The 26,064-nt window shown below is 43.7% G+C and overlaps 1 protein-coding gene across 2 annotated transcripts in view; it reads left to right on the top strand.

Annotated features, from left to right (window-relative positions):
* The first annotated feature begins 15,962 nt into the window (after positions 1-15,962).
* The window catches only part of LOC135526219 (glutamine--fructose-6-phosphate aminotransferase [isomerizing] 2-like), a 52,724-nt gene continuing 42,622 nt past the window's right edge, over positions 15,963-26,064 (top strand). For both annotated transcript variants that reach the window (XM_064954392.1, XM_064954391.1), the window contains exons 1-2: positions 15,963-16,148; positions 22,978-23,085. In XM_064954392.1, coding sequence (XP_064810464.1) covers positions 16,142-16,148; positions 22,978-23,085 — 115 coding nt within the window. In that variant the 5' untranslated portion in view covers positions 15,963-16,141. The remainder of the gene's footprint in view (positions 16,149-22,977; positions 23,086-26,064) is intronic.

Below are 26,064 nucleotides of genomic sequence, written 5' to 3'. Positions count from 1 at the left end.
ATCTGTCACGTCTGTCACATGTGGTCAGTGTGAACTTGCTTTCATCTGTGAAGAACATGGCGCCAAGATGTTCAAATGTTCATAAATGACCAAACGCATGGGCTGTACGCACAACCCCACCTGTGGACGTAATAACCCTCAGAACTGTTTCTGAGTTGAAACTGGACATTTGCCTGCTGGAGGTCATTTTGCACGGCTCTGGTGGACTGCTCCTCCTTGACAAAGCAAGGTAGTCATCATGTCAAGTAGTCCTGGGGCATGGTCCTGGGCTCAGGTCATGTTGAAACTGGAGCAGCAGCAAACCTTCTTGCCAGCTCGTGGACTGGGGACTGCAAGGCCACTTGTCATCATGTCAGGTAGTCCTGGGGCATGGTCCTGGGCTTCAGGTCCTCCCAGAGAGAGAACTGAAGGAGAGACCACCTAGAGAACGCACACTTAGATTCACACAGGACACCATGAAATTTATTGTCAATCAGGAGCTTCCTAAGTGGACTCCAGATATACTTGGAGTTACAAACTGACCCCAGCCCCCCGACACATAAACTACTGCAGCATAAATACTGGATATACATTAAAAATGTAACTTAAAGTGGGTACAGTGTCAGTGTTCACAGTAAATGCGTATTGGAAGTTGCACAAAAGTTTGCGCTCAGCAGACCTGAAATTTGCTCAGTGCCAAATAAATTTGAGGGAACATTGCCTATGACCCTTGCTGGTTTGAAAGTGGCCGATGCCATTGGCTTGAAGGTAGTTTCTCAACCCCCTCCACTTATAGTTATGCTTAATCACAGGATTTCAGGGCATCCAGCGCTGTTTTTTAGGTGGTGCAGAGATAGAGAACAGGTATGTACAAGCATGAGTTACAAGCTTAGGTCCAGATTTAGCTGAGTTTCGCGAAGGGCATAAATTGAGGACCAGGAGAGACGGTAAAGAAACTGAGAGAGAGAGCGTGAAGTGAGGACAGGAGGAGATCTAACCTCGTACAACCATCCAGAAACTTCGCAAGCTTTCATTCTGTTTCGCTATGCGCATTCGCAGCGGTAATCAGTTTGGTAATATGCGGCTCGAGGAGAGCAGCAGGCGAGGGGGATATAATGTTGGTGTTATGTGGCCAAGTAGACGACTGCACGCACACATGCATACACAAACAAGGGCACTGTGTTCATCCACCTCTCGCCTGCTCGCCTCCCTACCACTGAGGAAGTACAGTTCCCACTCAGCCCAGTCAAAACTGTTCGCTGCTCTGGCCCCCCAATGGTGGAACAAACTCCCTCACGACGCCAGGACAGCGGAGTCAATCACCACCTTCCGGAGACACCTGAAACCCCACCTCTTCAAGGAATACCTAGGATAGGATAAAGTAATCCTTCTCACCCCCCTTAAATGATTTAGATGCACTATTGTAAAGTGGCTGTTCCACTGGATGTCAGAAGGTGAATTCACCAATTTGTAAGTCGCTCTGGATAAGAGCGTCTGCTAAATGACTTAAATGTAATGTAATGTACACACTTTCACACGCACATACATTGAATATACTAAACATTAGGAACACCTTCCTTATATTAAGTTGCAACCCCTCTTTTGCCCTCAGAACAGCCTGAATCCGTCGGGGCTTGGATTCTACAAGGTGTCGAAAGCGTTCCACAGGGATGCTGGCCCATGTTGGCTCCAATGCTTCCCACAGTTGTGTCATGTTGGCTGGATGTCCTTTGGATGGTGGACCATTCTTGATAAACACGGGACACTGTTGAGCGTGAAAAACCCAGCAGCATTGGCGTTCTTGACATACCCACTTAAATCTTTGGTCTTGCCCATTCAACTTCTGAATGGCACACATACACAATCCATGTCTCAATTGTCTCACGGCTTCAAAACCATTATTTAATTAACTCTCCAACCTTGGAGTGGATTTAACAAGTGACATCAATAAGGGATCATAGCTTTCACCTGGATTCATCTGGTGAAATCCAGGTCATCTATGTCAAGGAAAGATCAGGTCTTCTTAATGTTTTGTATACTCAGTATACTTACAAGCACACACATATATTGTATGTCCCATACCATAGGGTATGTGGTGGAGCTGAAAGTTGGAAGCTTTAGGCCTATCCTGTCACTCGTCAGTTTATTGTGGGGAACAGGCGGATGCCACAACACTAGAGGAAAACAAAAACCATCCAGCTGTGAATTAGCTGTGGCCTCAACCCATAACCACAGCTGGATTCCGCTAGTTACGTCAGCCCAGTCAAGTGGGGTGCAAACTTGACTCTGTCTAACATTAAACACACACTTCCAGCACGCTAAGGCAAAGAAACAAGCAGAAAAGAGATGAAGGGAGACAAACAGAGACAGAGAGAGAAAAGGGTGGAGTCACAGTCCAGGACAACCATTACATAATACCCTTTTTTCCCTCTAACATTACGTTCTGCCTATCACACACATCTGGGTCCACACGAGATGTTTAGATCATTCACAGATGTATGAAGGCCAGCACCACCCAGGCTAGCACCATAAGGCAGCCTAACTCAGACAACAAGACATGGATGACACGTCTCAGCTATGCACCATTTAATAGATGGAATAACTTGTCTAACCAAATGTGTGTGCTCAAGGAGCTAAAGAGTAATGTCCTTATGGGTATCCAATCCGGTTTTGGAGAGGGCTAGAGGTGTTACCTCGTTACCCAGGCAGGTGGAGATGAGAGTAAGTTTAGGTCAATAACCAGTAGTCTTTGTCCTAGTCCAGTAGCCTGTGATTAGTGTCTTCACTCCAGGACTTGGTGATAAACAGATAGGACATAAACTACATAAACCAGGCGTCAATACTAGGGTCGTTCCACGAAAAAAGTGCCTTTTGCGCAGTGTTGTAAAGTACTTGTGTAAAAATACAATTTGTGGGGTATCTGTACTCTGCTTTACTAATCATATTTTTGGCAACTTTCACTGTTACTTCACTACATTCCTGAAGAAAATGATGTACTTTTTACTCCATACACTTTCCCTGACACCCACAGGTACTGTCACGCCCTGTGACAAGCGTGGGCATTCTATGTTCATTTTCTATGTTTTGTGTTTCTTTGTTGTTTGGCCGGGTGTGGTTCTCAATCTGAGGCAGCTGTCTAGCGTTGTCTCTGATTGAGAACCATACTTAGGTAGCCTTTTCCCACCTGAGTTTTGTGGGTATTTACTTTCTGTTTTTTTTGTGCCTGCACCAGACAGAACTGTTTCGGTTGTTCTTTTGCATTTTAGTGTTCAGTTCCGAATAAATAATATGAACACCTACAACGCTGCACCTTGGTCCTCACTGTCTTCCACCAACGGCCGTTACAGATACTCGTTACATTATGAATGCTTAGCAGGAAAGGAAAATGGTCCAATACACGTCCCTACTGCCTCTGATCTGGCGGACTCACTAAACACAAATGCTTCATTTGTAAATTATGTGTTAGTGTGCCACTGGCTATCCTTAAATATAAACATGTTTTAATAAATGGTGCCCTCTGGTTTGCTTAATATAAGGAATTTGAAATGATTTATACTTTTACTTTTGATACTTAAGTATATTTCAAACCAAATTTACTGAGTAACTTTCAGTACCTCAACTTGCGAGGATAATGGCACCGAGCCTTTTTCTAAAATGTTTTATGAGTTGGAGAACACATTGGGAGGGATCTTAAACCATTCATCCGTACAGAATCCTTCCAGTTCCTTGATATCCTTCATCTGCACTTATGGACTGCCCTCTTCAATTCAAACCACAGGGTTTCAAGCCAATTAAGCCAATTATCCATTTCTCGTAGAGTGTGCTTGGGGCTATTGTCTTGCTGGAAGATCCACTTGCGACCAAGTTTCAGCCTCCTTGCAGAAGCAAACAGGTCTTTGGCTAAAATGCCCTGGTACTAGTTAAATAAAGGTTAAAAAAAATATATACATTAAAAAAATAAGCTGGGTAAAGTCAATGGTGCTGTTAACAAAGGCCAGTGGAAGCAAAATAGACCCATAACATCAAAGATCCACCACCATATTTTACTGTAAGTATGGGGTTCTTTTCTACTCATGCATTCTCATTTCGACGCAAAACCCACCACTGGTCTGTGTGGTCAAAGAACTCTATTTTCATGTCATCCAAGAAATGTAAATCCCTGGAATTTGCTAAATGGCATCGGCACTTGGATTGGAACCAATGCTTTGGTCAGATGACATAAAAATAAAGCTCTTTGATTAACTTCATTGATGCCAGGTGGCTCAGTCAGGATTGCTAGCTGACGTGAAAACAATGAAACAGTGATGTGGAACTGACTTGAAAACAGTATTTATTTAACTGCTCTGACTTTCAGGTACCTGATGGTATGTCAGCTACGATGAGACTAGAGATTGTGCCATAGGTAATGTCTGGGCCTCGTTTCCCAATTGCAATGTAACATAAGCATTACGATGACAGTACTAGATCCATCGGTATTTACGAGCCAACCTTTTTAGTATTTCCCAAACAGGCACGTAGAGAAAACGTTCGCTAAGTGCGTTGTTAGAACATGTGTCGATACTGATAGGATCAAAAGAAAAGCAGCCCTGCTCTCAGATCAGCTTTCTCCATTCAAATCTTACCTTAACATAATTATTCTACAATACTGACAACGGATCAGCTCCTAGAGAGATAGTAACACCTATGGTTGCAAATAGGCTATTAAGGCGGCTTATTATGCTTACCCAATAATAATGCACTAAATCGGGCACATCATTGTACACATGTTGTCACACATCATGAAACACATTGAGGCAAAAAATTACAGACAGCAGCCTAGTCTCAAATTAGAACAACTTTTTTTAACATTATGTCATGACTGTCCACGAGAATCCAAACAGGTCAGATCAGGTTTGCAATGATTAACTTCAATCAGACCCCCTCTCACCCGTAATGGGGGAAGGAAAGAACAAGTGTGGATTAACAACTCGCGTCCTGTTGAAAATCAAGGGAGAAGATCCAGGCCTGCACTCTCCAAATTCACTAAAGGAATGTGCTTTGTCTCAACAAAACTTTTTCCCGCTGAAACTAACATGTTCAAATGCGAATACTGGAACAATTTTTCCAACGTAGAACGTGGGGAATGGTCAGAGGTGATCTGTAGGACACTAATGTAATTTTGTTTGTCATTTTGTGATGTCATTAAAAATGTTAAAAAGGAAATACTGCAACTTGGAAAATATACCCACTACATATATATGACGTTTCCAAACTATGTGTTTTGCATGTAATATGAAAAATTATCAAAGTGTTTTTGTTAAGAGAGGGATGTGATTTGAGAAGTTAAAAAAGCTCATTGTTTTCCATAACTTTGCACAGTAAGGTCAGGTAGCGTCACGGCCTGCCGAAACCGCCCCTTTTGAGCAAACGGTATAAAGGATGGGTTAAGAAGTTAATACATTAGACCAGAAAAACGTGAAACTGCAGCTGCGCGTTTAAAATGGTTTGAACTTTGAATCTCAGCATGAGGACAATTGGTGCGTCTGATAAGCTGTTCTAAGTAAAGTTCCTTCGAAAGCAAATTTAAATAGAACCATTCTGTTACTCTGCTCAAACTATTGTATTACGCTTCTCTCATCACCCCACTGGGGATTTTCGATATGGCTGGCTAGCCTATCTTCAAAGAAACATCTTCAAGAGCGAATGGAAGGAAACTCAACTCTGTAGTTCTGTTCAGGACTACACGACAAGTCACGGGATGCCGGACAAAAGGCCCAAACCCCTTTCCAATGCTGCCCGCTTCACCGAAAGACCCCTGGTGAACCCAGGCATTTCACGCAAATACATCCATGATTTTTTTCACACAGTGGGCGGAGGTTTGTGTGCAAAGTATATGGTTACTGTAGGTGATAGTAGTTTCTGAATGTTGCAATGTTAAGTGTCTCTGTCTCTCTCTCTCGCTCTCCCTCTCCATCTCTTCTTTATCAAGCATCCATGTTGTTATCATTCCGCTCGGGACCTGTTTTCAGCATATTAATTCTCCAGTCAATAACCGGTGCAGTGTGTATGTTTTCCTGTGTTCCCATTTTATTAGCTAGTATATAAATAATTAAACCAATTTGTGTAGTACTGAATCATAAGTAAGGCTTGGGCTTTTGCAGATGCAAGGAGGTTACAACTGTTCAGAATGATGATATGATACGAGGTTACGATTAATAAGTTGGCTGTTTATAGATGTGAAAGAACTTTTACACTTTTCTTCGGGAGATGGTAACTCTTTAAAGAACTGCTCGTGGTGCCCCAGATCCTAATGAGTTAATTGTTACATAATTAATTTATATCGGGAAACAATTAAACCTAGTTTGTTAATTAGATACATAAGTCTTCAAATTAATGTTGAAGTCAAGTCACGACAATTACATTTATTTCAATATTATTGAAATAGCTATACGAGGCGGTGTCAGAGAAAGGCCCAGAGGAATGCCTTAAAATTGTCAAAGACTCCAGCCATCCAAGTCATAGACTCTTGTAGCTGCTACCTTATGGCAAGCGATAGCAGAGTGCCAAGTCTGGGTTCAAAAGGTTACTTAAAAGCTTCTACCCCCAAGCCATAAGACTGCTAAAAAGTCACTGAAATGGCTACCCGGACTATTTGCATTTACAGTGCATTCTGAAAATGTTCAAACCCCTTGACTTTTTTCACATTTTGATACGTTACAGCCTTGTTCTAAAATGGATTCAATTGTTTTTTTCCTCATCAATCTATACACAATACCCCATAATGACAAAGCATAAAAACTGTTTTTACTAATTTTAACAAATGTTTTAATAATAAAAAAAAGTAAATATCACATTTACATGAGCATTCAGACCCTTTACACAGTACTTTGTTGAAGCACCTTTGAGTCTTCCTGGGTATAACGCTACAAGCTTGGAACAAATGTATTTGGGGAGTTTCTCCCATTCTTGTCTGCATATCCTCTCAAGCTGTGTCAGGTTATTTTCAGTTCTCTCCAGAGATGTTTGATCAGGCTGGCCCACTCAAGGACATTCAGAGACTTGTCCCAAAGCCACCCCTGCATTGTCTTGGATGGTTGCTTAGGGTCATGTTCTGTTGAAAGGTGAACCTTTGCCTCAGTCTGAGGTTCTGAGCGCTCTGGAGCAGGTTTTCATCAAGGTTCTCTCCGTAGTTTCCTCTGTTAATCTATGTCTAGATCCGAACTAGTCTTCCAGTCCTTGCCACTGAAAACCAGCCCCACAGCATGATGCTGCCACCGCCGTGCTTCACTGTAGGGATGGTGCCAGGTTTCCACCAGACGTGACGCTTGGAATTAAGGCCAAAGAGTTCAATCTTGGTTTCATCAGACGAAAGCATCTTGTTTCTCATGGTCAGAGAGTCCTTTAGGTGCCTTTTGGCAAATTCCAAGTGGGCTGTCATGTGCCTTTTATTGAGGAGTGTTTTCCATCTACCCACTCTACCATAAAGGCCTGATTGGTGGAGTGCCGCAGAGATGGTTGTCTTTCTGGAAGGTTCTCCCATCTCCACAGAGGAACTCTGGAGCTCTGTCAGAGTGACCATTGGGTTCTTGGTCACCTCCCTGACCAAGGCCCTTCTCCACCAATTTCTCAGTTTGGCCAGCTCTAGGAAGCGTCTTGGTGGTTCCAAACATCTTCCATTTAACAATAATGGAGGCCACTGTGTTCTTGGGGACCTTCACTGCTGCAGACATGTTTTGGTAACCTTCCCCAGATCTGTGCCTCGACACAATCCTGTCTCAGAGCTCTACATTTCCTTCGACCTCGTGGCTTGGTTTTTGCTCTGTTGGAAAAGCATTCCAGGTGAAGGTGGTGGAGAGAATGCCAAGAGTGTGCAAAGCTGTCATCAAGTCAAAGGGCTGCTACTTTGAAGAATCTCAAATATAAAATATATTTTTTCACAGTGGCCTATGTGTTTTTCCAACTTGAGACCCAAGGGAGGATGAATGATCTGTCAAACTACAGCAATCTTATACTTGTTTGAGACTCAAACGCACAGACACAGAGACAACAACTCAATAAAAAAGTGGTCAGATGAAGCAGATGCTAAACTACAGGACTGTTTTTCTAGCACAGACTGGAATATGTTCAGGGATTCTTCCGATGGCATTGAGGAGTACATCACATCAGTCACTGGCTTCATCAATAAGTGCATCGATGATGTCGTCCCCAGAGTGACTGTACGTACATACCCCAGCCAGAAGCCATGGATTACAGGCAACATCCACACTGAGCTAAAGGTTTGAGCTTCCGCTTTCAAGGATGGCACTCTAACCCGGAAGCTAAAAAGAAATCCTGCTATGCCCTCCGACAAACCATCAAACAGGCAAAGTATCAATGCAGGACTAAGATCGAGTCGTGCTACACCAGCTCCAACGCTCGTCGGACGTGCAGGGCTTGCAAACTATTATAGACTACAAAGGGAAGCACAGCCGCGAGCTGCCCAGTGACACAAGCCTACCAGACAAGCTAAATTACATCTATGCTCGCTTCGAGGCAAGTAACACTGAAACATGCATGAAAGCATCAGCTGTTCCGGACGACTGTGTGATCATGCTCTTCGTAGATGATGTGAGTAAGACCTTTAAACAGGTCAACATTCACAAGGCAGCAGGGCCAGACAGATTACCATGATGTGTACTCCGAGCATGCGCTGACCAACTTGCAAGTTTCTTCACTGAGATGTTCAACCTCTTCCTGTCTGAGTCTGTAATACCAACATGTTTCAAGCAGACCACCATAGTCCCTGTCCCCAAGAACACTAAGGTAACCTGCCAAAATGACTACCGACCCATAGCACTCACCTCTGTAGCCATGAAGTGCATTGAAAAGCTGTCATGGCTCACATCACCACCATTATCCCAGAAACCCTAGACCAACTCCAATTTGCATTCCGACCCAACAGATCCACAGATGATGCAATCCCTATTGCACTCCATACTGCCCTTTCACACCTGGACAAAGGGAACACCTATGTGAGAATGCTATTCATTGATTACACCTCCCTTTGTAACTGGATCCTGGACTACCTGACAGGCCACCTCCAGGTGGTAAGGGTAGTTTACAACACATCCGCCAGGCTGATCCTCAACACGGGGGCCCCTCAGTGGTGCATGCTCAGTCCCCTCCTGGACTCCCTGTTCACTCATCACTGCATTGCCAGACACACCATCATTAAGTTTACTGATGACACAACAGTGGTAGGCATGACGAGACAGCCTATAGGGAGGGGATCAGAGACCTAGCCGTGTGGTGTCAACCTCTCCCTCAAAGTGATCAAGACAAAGGACATGATTGTGGACTACAGGAAAAGGAGGACCAAGCACGCCCCCATTCTCATAGATGGGGCTGTAGTTGAGCAGGTTGAGAGTTTCAAGTTCCTTGGTGTCCACATCATCAACACACTAACATGGTCCAAACACACCAAGACAGTCATGTAGAGGGTACGACAATACCTATTCCCCCGCAGGAGACTGAAAAGATTTGGCATGGGTCCTCAGATCCTCAAAAAGTTATACAGCTGCACCATCGAGAGCATCCTGACTGGTTGCATCACTGCCTGGTATGGCAACTGCTCGACCTCCGATCGCAAGCCATCCAGGACCTCTATACCAGCCGGTGTCAGAGGAAGGCCATATAAATTGTCAAAGACTCCAGCCACCCTAATCATAGACTTTTCTCTCTGCTACCGCATGGCAAGCAGTACCAGAGCGCCAAGTCTAGGTCCAAGAGGCTTCTAAACAGCTTCTACCCCCAAGCCATAAGACTCCTGACCATCTAATCAAATGGCTACCCAGACTATTTGCATTGCCCCCCCCCCCCTTTCACGCTGCTCCAACTCTCTGTTTATTATCTATGCATAGTCACTTTAATAACTCTACCTACATGTACATATTACCTCAATTACCTCGACTACCTCGGTGCCCCCGCACACTGTCTCTGTACCAGTACCCCCTGTATATAGCCTCGCTATTGTTATTTTACTGCTGCTCTTTAATTATTTGTTACATTTGTTTCTTTTTTTGTAGGTATTTTTCTTAAAACTGCATTGTTGCTTAAGGGCTTGTAAGTATGTATTCGGGGCCTGGGACAAACACAATTTGATTTGAACAACTGCAATTGGACAATAGAATAAATAGGGCTGAGCTTGTTCTATGCAGGGTGCATTGTCTCGCAAGCACCAGTAATTCAAAAGTTATTCACACAGTGTATGTCATCAATATGTTGATCGGTTCATTTCAGTCAATAATTCAGAATGGAAATGTCTAGGTAGCCTAGCCAGGCAGGTTATTTGAGGCACACCTCGTATGTCAGTGGCGGACCGCTGGCTTTGTTCTCTGAGCTTTTCCTTTGTCTGTTTTCATCCACAACACCCTCTTGCAGGTACTACCTTCTTCATCTTATTTTCGTATCTCTCTCTCTCTCTCTCTCTCTGGCACTAAGAATTTATCCTTTATCAACAGTATAATTTGTTAGCATTGAGAAATGATACAAAATGGCGATGGCCCCTGGTAAAGTATGCAGTCAACATGGGCTATAATCTATAGTATAGTGTAAGTGATGCCTTCCGGGTATGGCTCCTCGTGTTTAACTCTAACTGTCACTCAAATAATGTTGCCTGATACTACTTTTGAACATCATATGCTAATATATATAGTTATCTCATCTTCTTTCACCAAAGAATTCGGTTCTACAAGCTTGCTGAAACCCTCCCGAAAGGCAGGTTTTTATTTTGAGCCCTGACCCCTACAGATACAGTGAGGGAAAAAGTATTTGATCCCCTGCTGGTTTTGTACGTTTGCCCACTGACAAAGACATGATCAGTCTATAATTTTAATGTTAGGTTTATTTGAACAGTGAGAGACAAAATAACAACAACAAAAATACAGAAAAAAAACGCATTTCAAAAATGTTGTAAATTGATTTGCATTTTAATGAGGGAAATAAGTATTAGAACCCCTCTCAATCAGAAAGATTTCTGGCTCCCAGGTGTCTTTTATACAGGTAACGAGCTGAGATTAGGAGCACACTCTTAAACGGAGTGCTCCTAATCTCAGTTTGTTACCTGTATAAAAGACACCTGTCAACAGAAGCAATCAATCATATTCCAAACTCTCCACCATGGCCAAGACCAAAGAGCTCTCCAAAGATGTCAGGGACAAGATTGTAGACCTACACAAGGCTGGAATGGGCTACAAGACCATCTCCAAGCAGCTTGGTGAGAAGGTGACAACAGTTGGTGCGATTATTTGCAAATGGAAGAAACATAAAAGAACCGTCATTCTAATCATTCTCATGTGCCAACATATGGCCATGGTCTGATTATGATTATCTCTGATTATGCCCTCCTCGCCTGGTCTGTGAGTTTTGGTGGGCAGGCCTCTCTTGGCAGGTTTGTTGTGGTGCCATATTCTTTCCATTTTTCAATAATGGATTTAATGGTGCTCCGTGGGATGTTCAAAGTTTCTGATATTTGTTTTATAACCCAACCCGGATCTGTACTTCTCTACAACTTTATCACTGACCTATTTGGAGTGATCCTTCGTCTTCATGGTGTTGCAGACTCTGGGGCCTTTCAGAACAGGTGTATATATACTGAGAACATGTGCCAGATCATGTGACACTTAGATTGCACACAGGCAGACTTTTTTTAAACTAATTATGTAACTTCTGAATGTAATTGGTTGCACCAGATCTTATTTAGGGGCTTGATAGCAAAGGGGTGGATACATATGCACGCACCACTTTTCCGATTCTTATTTTTTTGAAAAAAAAAAAAAAAATTCATTTCACTTTACGAATTTGGGTAATTTTGTGTATGTACATTACATGAAATCAATTTTAATTATGAGTTGTAATGCAACAAAATAGGAAAAATGGCAAAGTGGGTGAATACTTTTACAAGGCACTGTAGCTGCCGTTTCCATTACACACGACGCAATGTTTTTTGTTGTTGTGTATTCTACTATTCTATGTCTCAACAATAAGTTGACAACCCTAATGAGTTCCTGGGGGGTCGGAGGGCCTCTAGTGGCCGGGGGCCCTAAGCTACTGATTTTGTCACTTATGCCTGGAGCCGGCCCTGGTTTTATGGAAAGTCTTTAAAAAGGACTGTTTCGCATCGCTAACTGGCTACACAAAGTGGTAGCAAAGTTACCATGCAGTTACGTCTTCAGAAAGTTGAAAGAAATACAAATTGCTGATGCATTCACTAATATTCTTTACATGTAAGCTTCGGATGGAACGAATCTGTGCTCACGTTTTTCACTTAGGTCATTCGGAAACAACTGCACAGTGAAGCCTATCAATATAATTATTTTTGGGGTGATTTCGTTCCCTGGTCGCACTGGTTCTCCCAAAATAAAATATCAGGTCGCACAGCAAAATATCTAGGAGCATATCACCAAAATTGTCACACTTTAGAGGTCTGTCTTGGTCAGACTGCCCTGCCTGGATCTCTGATTATGTGGTCTGTCTTTAGGGGAGGAGTGCAGTTGAGAAGCTCTCCCAAAGAGAAGCTGAGTCCATCAGGTCTGGTCCTCCTGCCCCCAACCTCCAGGCCTAACATGAAGCAGATGGTGAGGGGAGATCCCCAGCAGTAAAGGACAGGCTGAGGCCTCTGCTGGAGGTACAACAAGAACTAGAACCTCATTTGGAAGTGGAATCATAACATAGGCACAATGGACCTGGAGCTATTGAAGTGTAGAGCTGTAGAGGTGGAGTTATGATATGTCACTATCTATGGGACCTTTGAGATAAGAGAGAGAGTTAGAAGAGGATGAGAGGAAAATAAATATGGAAGAGTGGGGAACAAATTATGGTCAGATTATGGTCAGAAAGACAAACCTACTTTGTTGAGGCGAGTTGAGTTTTGATTATAACTGACAACCTCATCCTGATTAATAATTATTCATTTAACATAGTTATCAATGTTTGAGGAACTACAAAATAGGTTCAGAGTTCAAGTTTATGGCTCATCCATACACACACAAACAAACAAACACACAGACACACACACACACCATCCCTAATATAAAAGCTTAATATGTTCTTGACAAAAGGCTTAAAAAGAAAGATGAAGAAGAATGTTTAAGCAAACCCTCCTTGTCTCATTGATATGGGTGAGTGCACAACAGACACCCATCATTTCACATCACCATAGCGATTAGGAAACCTTTGATCTTTGGGGTGGATGTGACAGGATGATGAGGTAACAAGCTCTCACAGTCTCAATGCAGAATTAGACATTCATCCACGTTCTCCAAATGTAACATTTCAAAGTTGCTCCAAACATCACATTTCTAAGTTAAGGGTTAAGTTTATGCACTCATTCCGAATGGTAAAAGTTTGGGATAGTGTTAAAATAAAAAATAAAATAAAAAACAGTGTCCATGAATGGAATTGAACACATAACCTCCAGAGTCATAGGATTACTTTAGAGCTCTGCCTGGACCTCTGATTCTGTGGTCTGTCTTTAGAGGAGGGTTGCAGTTGAAAGGCTCTCCCACGGAGAAGCAGAGTCCACCAGGCCAGGTCCTCCAGCCCCCAGCCTCCAGGCCTAACACGAAGCAGATGGTGAGGGGAGATCCCCAGCAGTAAAGGACGGGCTGAGGCCTCTGCTGGAGGTACAACAAGAACTAGAACCTCATTTGGAAGTGGAATCCTAACATAGGAACAATGGACCTGCACATTTATATGCATAAATTGTTTGTGTGAAGTTCCAGGCAGACTAGATGCTGTGCTGCGTATTACTGCCTTTCGTAAGGTCTATTGCAAATTTGTCACAAAAAAAAGTGAAAATGAGAAGGTCATTTTTTTTAGATTGCACAACCATCTAACCATGCACCTTATACACTATCCCCAAAATCCATCACCCTATCCCACAACTTTGTCCCTAAACAATCCTACACCAGGCCGTCTGCCAACTTGCGTCTTCATCTTCCAACAACGATAACCCCTCTAAACAGGAGTGGGAGGGACCAGAGTCAAAATGTCCATTTGGGCACACTTATTGGCTGACAGGAAGGACCTTTTGTTACAGTCTCTCTCATTCTTACACTCTCTGCCCACTCTCTCTTTCTTTGTCTCTCTAAATCAGTGGTCCTCAAAGTTTTCTGAGTCGAGATCACTTTCTGAGTCGAGATGAAGGCAGAGATCTACCACCTAGAGTATTTTATAAACAGGACTTAAAAGACGTAAGCCTATGCAACATTAACCTATTAAAAACAATTATGTAGCAATGATGTTTGTAGTAGGCTATATGCCTAAAACATTATCACTGCATATTGGCTAAGTTTGAATTGCCCTGCCAATGTTATTCTTCTGAGACCATTTTAAAATTATATTTTGAAACTTAAGGTATATGATCACACTGGTAATAAATCATCATTTGTTGTATTACTTGTGAGGCACAGCTGAGAGAGCATAAATTCAAATAATATGCTTTCTTTATTTTACTGGACTGATTATGCTTGCAATCTGATGATCAGTCTCAGTGGAGGGAGAGCATTAGAGGGTCTGCCTCTCAACATAGTACCATCTCTCAGTATCATCTCTCAGCTATCCCCCCTCTGCCAAGACTGACCAAAATACATATTACAACTTATGTGTTATGATAATTGTGTTGTTTGCTCTATAACCTTTTAGTTCATATCCCTTGAAACCGTGATATATAGACCGAAGGCAAAGACAATAGGAAGACAGAGTAGCAAAATACATTTAACCACACCTTTGTATCATCACAGAACCGGAGAGCAACATCTGTCTGGTGAAGTCAACAAAACATATTTTCCACTAATCCAGCAACATTTGTGTGTGTGTGTGTGTGTGTGTGTGTGTGTGTGTGTGTGTGTGTGTGTGTGTGTGTGTGTGTGTGTGTGTGTGTGTGTGTGTGTGTGTGTGTGTGTGTGTGTGTGTGTGTGTGTGTGTGTGTGTGTGTGTGTGTGTGTGTGTGTGTGTGTGTGTGCAAGTAGAAAAAACATGTTGACTCACGCCCATGCTATCCTCCTCTTCATGTTGCCTAAATGGTCTATGGCTGTCATGCAGTACACACTTTAAGTTTTTGTTATCCTATGCTACCCGGTAAAATGCTTTCTCGCTTAGCCTAACTACCTTTCATGGGCAACTTAACATTAGCATACTACTTCTAGCTACATGTTCAACTTCCATCCTGTCCGGACAGGGGCACAATGTATGAATTTATGGTTGGATCCGTTATAATCATTGGGCAGTACTGAGAAAAAAGTCCAAATCCCTATCTCCATCCATGGCTAATTTAGGACAGGGCTGATTTTTGCTAGCAATCTAGCCCCCGGAGGATGGCGTCCAACCAAAATATGGACGAGATGCAACAATACAAGTGATTTTGTTGTCAATAATGACGTTTGTGATGTGATTGTTCGGAAGCCAAATACAAATACAAATCCAAATCCAAATACAAACTATGCTTGCATGCTGAGTGATCTGACCTGAGACCTGAAGACCCGAGCCTTTAGCTCCATGGACTAACATGGTCTTGAGGTGTATTGAAAACCCAGGCTTGACTCCCAGGTGGTCATCCAGACTGCTAGGGTTGCCAAGTAAAACAGGCAGTTGAGCTAAACCAGTCTATATGCAAGGCCATTGAATAATGATGATGATGAGGGTGATAAGGATGTTTAAAGACATTCCATATACAATTAATTTCACAGTTCTTCACAAGTTACATTTCCTGATTCTTCATAACCATCACTGATGATGTAAAATATGCTTCCAGGAAACAGGCCTTTGGCTCTTATTGATAATTATTATTAGTTCCATACAATGCACATTAATGTCCTAATTATGGTGATGGAAGTCCCTGGAATATGTAAGGACAGGTTAACAGTAAAACTAGAGTTCAAGGAAGTAGTTTCATATCAACAATAGGCTATACAGTTGGTGTAGGTTAAAGACAGTGAAGGGGTGGTTTCTTTAGTTGCCTTGGAGACGGGGGTGGGACCGCCGCTCGCGGAAACTGCCTTTAAATATGTCGTTGGAGTGAGAGGTTTTACACAGTCTCATTTGGATTTTACACTGAACTAGGCTACATAGTATAGTACCAGGGAAAACAACCAGGTACCGACCGTCGCCCTGAACACTATCCAGTTAGGACAAGACAATCAGAACTATGTGTGGTAAGAACGGATAGCCTACATCTAATCTAGATAATCGGGAGATAAATTACGCATTACGCATAACAAGCAATAGCCTACAGTAGGCTCGTCTAGTAGAGACTATTGGAATAGTACAATAGTATTAGCTATGTTGTTATTGTAATTTAAAACCAGTCCGTTGGGAGCCGTACCAAGGCAAACAGTTTGTGTGTGTGTGTGTGTGTGTGTGTGTGTGTGTGTGTGTGTGTCTGACACTGTGTCAATGAGGTGCCATCCTTGTAGGCAATTTACATGCCACCGTTGGCCAATTACTTAAAAATAAACCTAGATTATATATAAATATAACTTGTATTATTTATAGTAATAACAAAATAGGCTATCAGTGTTCAGCAGCAGTCCGTATATTGGTTGGACGACAATCCTTCCGCTTTAGACAATTAACATGCCAGTCTCATGGCATGTTCTGAGTTGCTACGTGTCAATGTAGCTCCTTGGTGTATTAATGACAGGTCGGGCAACATTGTAGGCTATGACAGGTCGGGCAACATTGTATTATGTTCAGATTATGATGATGGGCTACATCAATAGGATACCATCAGCCCAGGAGCGTCATTCTCAAATATTAAATTTAACGAAATGTAGGCTATGCTTAAAGATATGTACTCTCATCCGAGTCGTTGGACTCTAGGCCTATGCACTATGCACATTTATGTTGCTTAAATATGATTTTGCATTATCAAAAAATATATGATTGTATGCTATTTAAAGGCTTTAGGGTTCTAATAGTAACTATTTGCCCCGAAGTGAAGCAATCCAAGCAAAGCTTTGCAGCCAACTGTAAATGTAAATCGGCCAGTTTCTTCCTGGCATCTCCCACTGTAAATCTTGGTCTGTTAGTTTCCTCCCGGGAACTCCCCCGGAATTTGGCCTAAAGTTAGCCTACCTGGTTGAGGCGAACACTGCGCGCAATGTGCTCCTCTCAATGGCCACCTGTGTTGCTCTGAATCCAAACTCCCTCCAGCGTGGTGCACATACTGGGACCTTTATTTGCAGACGTCACGACCATTTGAGGCGCTCTCCAGAGCATTATGTGTCATTCGCGTTTGATCAGAAACCTATGTAGGCGACACTGTATTGGATATTTAATTAAATCCTCGGTAAGGTTGCTCATTGAGACAGGCCCTTTATATCCCAATCAGACAGCCCCAAATGTTCTGTAAACAACAGCGGGAGATGCTGGTAGGAAATCATAACAAAAAGGCAGTGACTTTGTCAGCTGCTACAGAGTCAGTGTTCACAGAATGCCCTTCATACAATACACCAGTGAATAATCAATGTGTCCTTTGGCATCAATCACTATCATTTGATATAAGAATAACTAATGACAAGTTTATTGACCATCAACCCACACCTTGAGTGCCACAAAAATGTAAATATGCTAAACATTGTGTCGAAAAACACTAAACCTATATTCAGCATCACACTCATGCATCATCAACACGGATTATTAATTTGCACCACTATAAATCTCCCATGAAGTGGCTTTTTTTATTTCCAAAGCTGCGATTATATGATTCCATTACTTCTCCAGTTGGACAGGGATTAGTTTGTTGATATACACTTTTAATTATATATTTTGATTTCCATTCATGTCTTAGCTGTCTCAGTTGGCCATGTCAGTGACTTATATGCGTAGGCCACTGTCTCCATATTCCCAAACACAGGAATAGAGAATTATGAACAACAGAAAAATGTTGGGATACTGACTGTGTTGTTACGTTCTAACCTTAGTTCATTTGTTTTGTCTTTGTTTATATGGTCAGGGCGTGAGTTCAAATCAAATCACATTTTATTTGTCACATACACATGGTTAGCAGATGTTAATGCGAGTGTAGCGAAATGCTTGTGCTTCTAGTTCCGACAATGCAGTAATAACCAACAAGTAATCTAGCTAACAATTCCAAAACTACTACCTTATAGACACAAGTGTAAGGGGATAAAGAATATGTACATACAGATATATGAATGAGTGATGGTACAGAACGGCATAGGCAAGATACAGTAGATGGTATTGAGTACAGTATATACATATGAGATGAGTATGTAAACAAAGTGGCGTAGTTAAAGTGGCTAGTGATACATGTATTACATAAAGATGCAGTAGATGATATAGAGTACAGTATATACGTATACATATGAGATGAATAATGTAGGGTATGTAAACATTATATTAGGTAGCATTTTTTAAAGTGGCTAGTGATATATTTTACATCATTTCCCATTATTAAAGTGGCTGGAGTTGAGTCAGTGTGTTGGCAGCAGCCACTCAATGTTAGTGGTGGCTGTTGAACAGTCTGATGGCCTTGAGATAGAAGCTGTTTTTCAGTATCTCGGTCCCAGCTTTGATGCACCTGTACTGACCTCGCCTTCTGGATGATAGCGGGGTGAACAGGCAGTGGCTCGGGTGGTTGTTGTCCTTGATGATCTTTATGGCTTTCCTGTGACATCGGGTGGTGTAGGTGTCCTGGAGGGCAGGTAGTTTGCCCCCGGTGATGCGTTGTGCAGACCTCACTACCCTCTGGAGAGCCTTACGGTTGTGGGCGGAGCAGTTGCCGTACCAGGCGGTGATACAGCCCGCCAGGATGCTCTCGATTGTGCATCTGTAGAAGTTTGTGAGTGCTTTTGGTGACAAGCCGAATTTCTTCAGCCTCCTGAGGTTGAAGAGGCGCTGCTGCGCCTTCTTCATGATGCTGTCTGTGTGGGTGGACCAATTCAGTTTGTCTGTGTTGTGTACGCCGAGGAACTTAAAACTTACTACCCTCTCCACTACTGTTCCATCGATGTGGATAGGGGGGTGTTCCCTCTGCTGTTTCCTGAAGTCCACAATCATCTCCTTAGTTTTGTTGACGTTGAGTGTAAAGCTATTTTCCTGACACCACACTCCGAGGGCCCTCACCTCCTCCCTGTAGGCCGTCTCGTCGTTGTTGGTAATCAAGCCGACCACTGTTGTGTCGTCCGCAAACTTGATGATTGAGTTGGAGGCGTGCGTGGCCACGCAGTCGTGGGTGAACAGGGAGTACAGGAGAGGGCTCAGAACGCAACCTTGTGGGGCCCCAGTGTTGAGGATCAGCAGGGTGGAGATGTTGTTGCCTAACCTCACCACCTGGGGGCGGCCCGTCAGGAAGTCCAGTACCCAGTTGCACAGGGCGGGGTCGAGACCCAGGGTCTCGAGCTTGATGACGAGCTTGGAGGGCACTATGGTGTTAAATGCCGAGCTGTAGTCGATGAACAGCATATAGGTATTCCTCTTGTCCAGATGGGTTAGGGCAGTGTGCAGTGTGGTTGAGATTGCATTGTCTTTGGACCTATTTGGGCGGTAAGCAAATTGCAGTGGGTCTAGGGTGTCAGGTAGGGTGGAGGTGATATGGTCCTTGACTAGTCTCTCAAAGCACTTCATGATGACGGAAGTGTGTGCTACGGGGCGGTAGTCGTTTAGCTCAGTTACCTTAGCTTTCTTGGGAACAGGAACAATGGTGGCCCTCTTGAAGCATGTGGGAACAACAGACTGGGATAGGGATTGATTGAATATGTCTGTAAACACACCAGCCAGCTGGTCTGCGCATACTCTGAGGGCGCGGCTGGGGATGCCGTCTGGGCCTGCAGCCTTGCGAGGGTTGACACGTTTAAATGTTTTCCTCACGTCGGCTGCAGTGAAGGAGAGTCCGCATGTTTTCGTTGCGGGCCGTGTCAGTGGCACTGTGTTGTCCTCAAAAAGGGCAAAAAAGTTATTTAGTCTGCCTGGGAGCAAGACATCCTGGTCCGTGACGAGGCTGGTTTTCTTTTTGTAATCCGTGATTGACTGTAGACCCTGCCACATACCTCTTGTGTCTGAGCCATTGAATTGAGATTCTACTTTGTCTCTATACTGACGCTTAACTTGTTTGATTGCCTTGCGGAGGGAATAGCTACACTGTTTGTATTCGGTCATGTTTCCGGTCACTTTGCCCTGATTAAAAGCAGTGGTTCGCGCTTTCAGTTTCACGCGAATGCTGCCATCAATCTACGGTTTCTGGTTTGGGAATGTTTTAATTGTTGCTATGGGAACGACATCTTCAACACACGTTCTAATGAACTCGCTCACCGAATCAGCGTATTCGTCAATGTTGTTGTTTGATGCAATACGAAACATATCCCAGTCCACGTGATGGAAGCAGTCTTGGAGTGTGGAATCAGATTGGTCGGACCAGCGTTGAACAGACCTCAGCGCGGGAGCTTCTTGTTTTAGTTTCTGTCTGTAGGCAGGGATCAACAAAATTGAGTCGTGGTCAGCTTTTCCAAAAGGAGAGCGGGGCAGGGCCTTATATGCGTTGCGGTAGTTAGAATAGCAATGATCCAAGGTTTTTCCAGCCCTGGTTGCGCAATCGATATGCTGAAACAATTTAGGGAGTCTTGTTTTCAGATTAGCCTTGTTAAAATCCCCAGCTTCAATGAATGCAGCATCAGGATATATGGATTCCAGTTTGCAAAGAGTCAAATGAAGTTTGTTCAGAACCATCGATGTGTCTGCTTGTGGGGGAATATATACGGCTGTGATTATAATCGAAGAGAATTCCCTTGGTTGATAATGCGTTGGGGTGGGCAGTCTGTTTGTTTTTCTATGTTTGGTTTCTGTGTTCGGCCTAGTATGGTTCTCAATCAGAGGCAGGTGTCGTTAGTTGTCTCTGATTGAGAATCATACTTAGGTAGCCTGGGTTTCAGTTTTGGGTTGTGGGTGTTTGTCTTCCGTGTCAGTGTTTGTCATCACACGGGACTGTTTCGTTCATTTCACGTTTATTGTTTGTATTTCGTAGTGTTCAGTTTATGTTTTAAAATAAACATTATGGACACTTACCACGCTGTGTTTTGGTCCTCCGATCCTTCTCGCTTCTCCACCTCAGAAGAGGAGGACGAAATCCCTTACAGAAACACCCACCACAAGAGGACCAAGCAGCGTGGTAACGGGCAGCAGCGGCCGAAAACACAAGACTCCTGGACTTGGGGAGGAGATTTTGGACGGCAAGGGACCCTGGGCACAAGCAGGGAATATCGCCGCCCTAAAGCAGAGCTGGAAGTATGAGGAGGCAGCACGGCAGCGCGGCTGGAAGCCCTAGAGGCAGCCCCAAAAATGTCTTGGGGGAGGCACATTGAGAGTGTGGCTAAGTCAGGTAGGAGACCTGAGCCAACTCCCCGTACTTACCGGAGAGCGAGAGGGACCGGTCAGGCACCGGTGCGTGTGCAAAGCCCGGTGCGGAACATTCCAGCTCCTCGTATCGGCCGGGCTAGAGTGGGCATCGAGCCAGGTGCCATGAAGCGGGCTCTACGCGTCTGGTCTCCAGTGCGTCTCCTCGGGCCGGCGTACATGGCACCAGCCTTACGCATGGTGTCCCCGGTTCGCCAACACATGCTCAAGGGCTCCAGTCCGCCTGCACGGTCCGGTTTATCCGGTGCCACCTCCAAGCAACAGCCCTCCGGTGGCAGCCCCCCGCACCAGGCTCTCTCTCCGTCTTCTCCCTACAGGTGCTCCCGCGTGTCCAGCACTGCCAGAACCTTCCTCCTGCCCAGCGCCGCCAGAGTCTCCCGTCTGTCCTGAGCCGCCAGAGTCTCCCGTCTGTCCTGAGCCGCCAGAGTCTCCCGTCTGTCCTGAGCCGCCAGAGTCTCCCGTCTGTCCTGAGCCGCCAGAGTCTCCCGTCTGTCCTGAGCCGCCAGAGTCTCCCGTCTGTCCTGAGCCGCCAGAGTCTCCCGTCTGTCCTGAGCCGCCAGAGTCTCCCTGTCTGTCCTGAGCCGCCAGAGTCTCCCGTCTGTCCTGAGCCGCCAGAGTCTCCCGTCTGTCCTGAGCCGCCAGAGTCTCCCGTCTGTCCTGAGCCGCCAGAGTCTCCCGTCTGTCCTGAGCCGTCAGTCATCCAGGAGCTGCCAGAATCGCCCTTCAATCCGGAGCTGCCGGAGTCTCTCGCCTGTCCGGCGCTGCCGGAATCTCCCGTCCATTCGGGACCCATGGCTAGGATCCTCAGTCGGAGGTCAGCGGGGAGGGTCACCGCTCATAAGAGGCCACGGGGGCGGTTGAGGAGGCGGACAAAAACTGTGGTGAAGTGGGGTCACGTCCCGTGCCAGAGCCGCCACCGAGGACAGACGCCCACCCAGACCCACCCCTATAGGTTCAGGTTTTGCGGCCGGATTCCGCACCTTTGGGGGGGGGTACTGTCACGTTCTAACCTTAGTTCATTTGTTTTGTCTTTGTTTATATGGTCAGGGTGTGAGTTAGGGTGGGCAGTCTATGTTTGTTTTTCTATGTTTGGTTTCTGTGTTCGGCCTAGTATGGTTCTCAATCAGAGGCATGTGTCGTTAGTTGTCTCTGATTGAGAATCATACTTAGGTAGCCTGGGTTTCAGTTTTGTGTTGTGGGTGTTTGTCTTCCGTGTCAGTGTTTGTCGCCACACGGGACTGTTTCGTTCATTTCACATTTATTGTTTTGTATTTCGTAGTGTTCAGTTTATTTTTTTAAATGAACATTATGGACACTTACCAAGCTGCGTTTTGGTCCTCCGATCCTTCTCGCTTCTCCTCCTCAGAAGAGGAGGACGAGATCCCTTACAGCAGTACATTACTTGCCGCCTCAACTGTTTTCTAAACCATAGTCTAGTACTGGATGGATAGTCTACATTAAAACTACACACTGCTCAAGACTTTCAGTGAAAGTACTCATAAAACAGCTTGAGTTGACTGTATATAGACTGAAAGAGGGTGAAATAAGTAAATAGTCTTTCTCTCTCCCCTCCCTCACCCCTTTATCCCCTCTTTTTTGACCTCATTGCAGGGATCTTTGCCTACCTGAATTACTGTGTGCCTCGCACCAGAAAGGAAATATTTGAGACATTGGTGAAGGGACTGCAGAGGTTGGAGTACAGAGGCTACGATTCAGCAGGTAAGACCCTGAGTATCACCCTGAACACACACAACAGCTCCTTCACACTAAAGCCCACAGAGCACCACTCCCACAACTGCATCTCACTATGTTTTATCCAGTCTTACTTTGGAACTGCACAGCGGGTATATGGCTTCAAGCACAGTTATGACAAACATTAGTAAAACCACTGTCATTACACTGTAAAACCCCAAAACGTTATTCCTTCACTATGATGCTTCAGGGTGGTTAATAAGCAGTGAGAATATTGATACAGAGACTCTGTGGTGGTACTGAAGTTATAATATCTAATCACTTACAGTTGAGTGCGGCCGGTTACTGTCAGTTATCATGCCGATGAGTGCATTGTCCTCCTATGTTGACATGCAGGGTACTGTTGAAGCAGGTTGTTTCGTGCCTCCTGAAGGAGGGAGGTCCAGGAATCAGGAGCAGGAGAGCAAGGAAGTCCCAGTGGCACAATAGTTTATTGAGCAGTCCCAACTCAACTACAACATGGGACTGAAACACGCCCAAACGAGGTCGACACTCACACAGGGAAATAAACGCTACACACGGAGGAGAAACCTCTACTCCTAAACTCATACCAAACGGCACAACTGCCATGAGAAAAGAAAACCCCGTGGTGCAGACACACACCCCTAACAACGTAACCACAGAAAACAATCCCACACAAAGACTAGCAGGCAGTGGAGGTAAATATACCCACCGAAATCAACTAATAAGACACAGGTGTAAACACCAAGACAGACACAAACGAAAAGGAAAATTGATCGGTGGAAGCAAGTAGGCCGGCGACTCTCGAACAGGGAGAGGAGCCACCTTCGGTGGAATCCGTGACACAGGTGTACACATGTGATCACATGGTCCATTTGAAACTGGGTGTGGACATCCCATCTAGCTGGCGTACCAGTGGGCAAAAGGTAGCTCTAATACCTTATTACTTCCACCCATCTGATCCATTGGGTAGTAGGATCTCGGCTATAGCTACAGTGGTTCCTCCTTTAAAAGTTGCTAGCTTACACCGCGGGTCTCAGAGGTACCCAGCGTCACGGCTTCATTGTTCCGGACCACCGCAAGGGGGAATTAGAGCACTCATTATGCATTTGGGTTCCAAAGTTTTTATATGACCAATCATATTGCGTGGTTCCAATGACAAATTTGACACAAGCCACCTGACACCTGACTTTCTTCAGCAAAGATGGCTGACAAAACATTGCGGTGGAAGCTAATCTAAGTAATTATAGCATCATAACGAGTTATGTAAAAAATGTACAATTGAGAGGAATATGTTAGTGAATGTAGAGGTCTACAAAAAAAATTCTAAGGTCTGAGCTGATTTCTTTTGATTTTCCCATGATGTCAAGCAAAGAGGTACTGAGTTTGAAGGTAGGCCTTGAAATACATCCACAGGTGCACCTCCAATTGACCCGAATGATGTCAATTAGCCTATCAGAAGCTTCTAAAGCCAACACATCATTTTCTGGAATTTTCCAAGCTGTTTAAAGGCACAGTCAACTTAGTGTATGTAAACTTCTGACCCAATGGAATTGTGATACAGTGAATTGTAAGTGAAATAATCTGACTGTAAACAAATGTCCTAACTGACTTGTCAAAACTATAGTTTGTTAACAAGAAATTTGTGGAGTGGTTGAAAAACAAGTTTTAATGACTCCAACCTAAGTCTGTGTATATATACAGTTGTGATATTTCAGGATTTTATTTTTAATCATTTCCAAAAATGTTTAAACCTGTTTGCTTTTTCATTCTGGGGTATTGTGTATCGATTGATGAGAGGGGAAAAAAAATGTAATCCATTTTAGAATAAGGCCACAAAATGTGGAAAAACTAAAGAGGTCTGAATACTTTCAGAATGAACTGTACACAGTTGAAGTCGGAAGTTTACATACACTTAGGTTGGAGTCATTAAAACACGCTTGTTTCTTCAACTGTCTTCTGACTGTAATTAGAGCGATGTTGCCGATTGCCTTTGCCGATTGCTCATCATCTTCATGAATATAAGCAAGTTTCACCAGAAATAAATAATTTGAAATAACACACTGGGCAAAATATTGTTACTTTTTAAACAAAGCAATTTATTATTATTATTATTAAAAATGAATTTAGAATGATTTAAAAGCCCCATAGATATTCTCAGATATTCTCACAGATCCTAACGGAAAATTTAGAGTCCTCCAATCCTCTAAATGTAATTATTGGTGGAGAGTCATTTTAGCACCGTTTCTCGCTGCTCTAAGGCAAGCATGGGGACTGGTCTTGATAAATCAATGATATTATTATTTTCACTTCATCTCCGTTTGTGTATTTGTTAGAAAAGATTTAGAAAATTAAGGTGCAGAAATGTTATGATCTTAGTGTATACTTTTTTTAACTAGGCAAGTCAGTTAAGAACAAATTCTTATTTACAATGACAGCCTACTCCTTCCTCCCGTTGTACAGCTCCATATTTTCCAATCCATCCTAATGGAAACCCTGAGGGTTTCATTTTTCTCTGAATAGAAACACCATAATATTAATCAAATTAATTAAGCCAAATTTCTTAAAATCAATCCATATACTATGTTATTACAAAAAGGTTTTAAATTATCTGTTAATGCCAATACGGAAGACTATCAAATGCTTCTCAAAGATGCCCTCTGGTGGTCAAACTATCAATAACTTGCACTAACAGAAAAAATGTCTGACAAATAAACTCAGCAAAAAAAAGAAACGTCCTCTCACTTTCAACTGCGTGTATTTTCAGGAAACTTAACATGTGTAAATATTTTTATGAACATAACAAGATTCAACAACTGAGACATAAACTGAACAAGTTCCACAGACATGTGACTAACAAAAATTGAATAATGTGTCCATGAACAAAGTGGGTGGCCAAAATTAAAAGTAACACTCAGTATCTGCTGTGGCCACCAGCTGCATTAAGTACAGCAGTGCATCTCCTCCTCATGGACTGCACCAGAT

Source organism: Oncorhynchus masou, chromosome 32, assembly GCF_036934945.1.
Source record: "Oncorhynchus masou masou isolate Uvic2021 chromosome 32, UVic_Omas_1.1, whole genome shotgun sequence".
In the NCBI taxonomy this organism is placed as follows: domain Eukaryota; kingdom Metazoa; phylum Chordata; class Actinopteri; order Salmoniformes; family Salmonidae; genus Oncorhynchus; species Oncorhynchus masou.
This window is presented reverse-complemented; position numbering and strand designations above follow the sequence as displayed.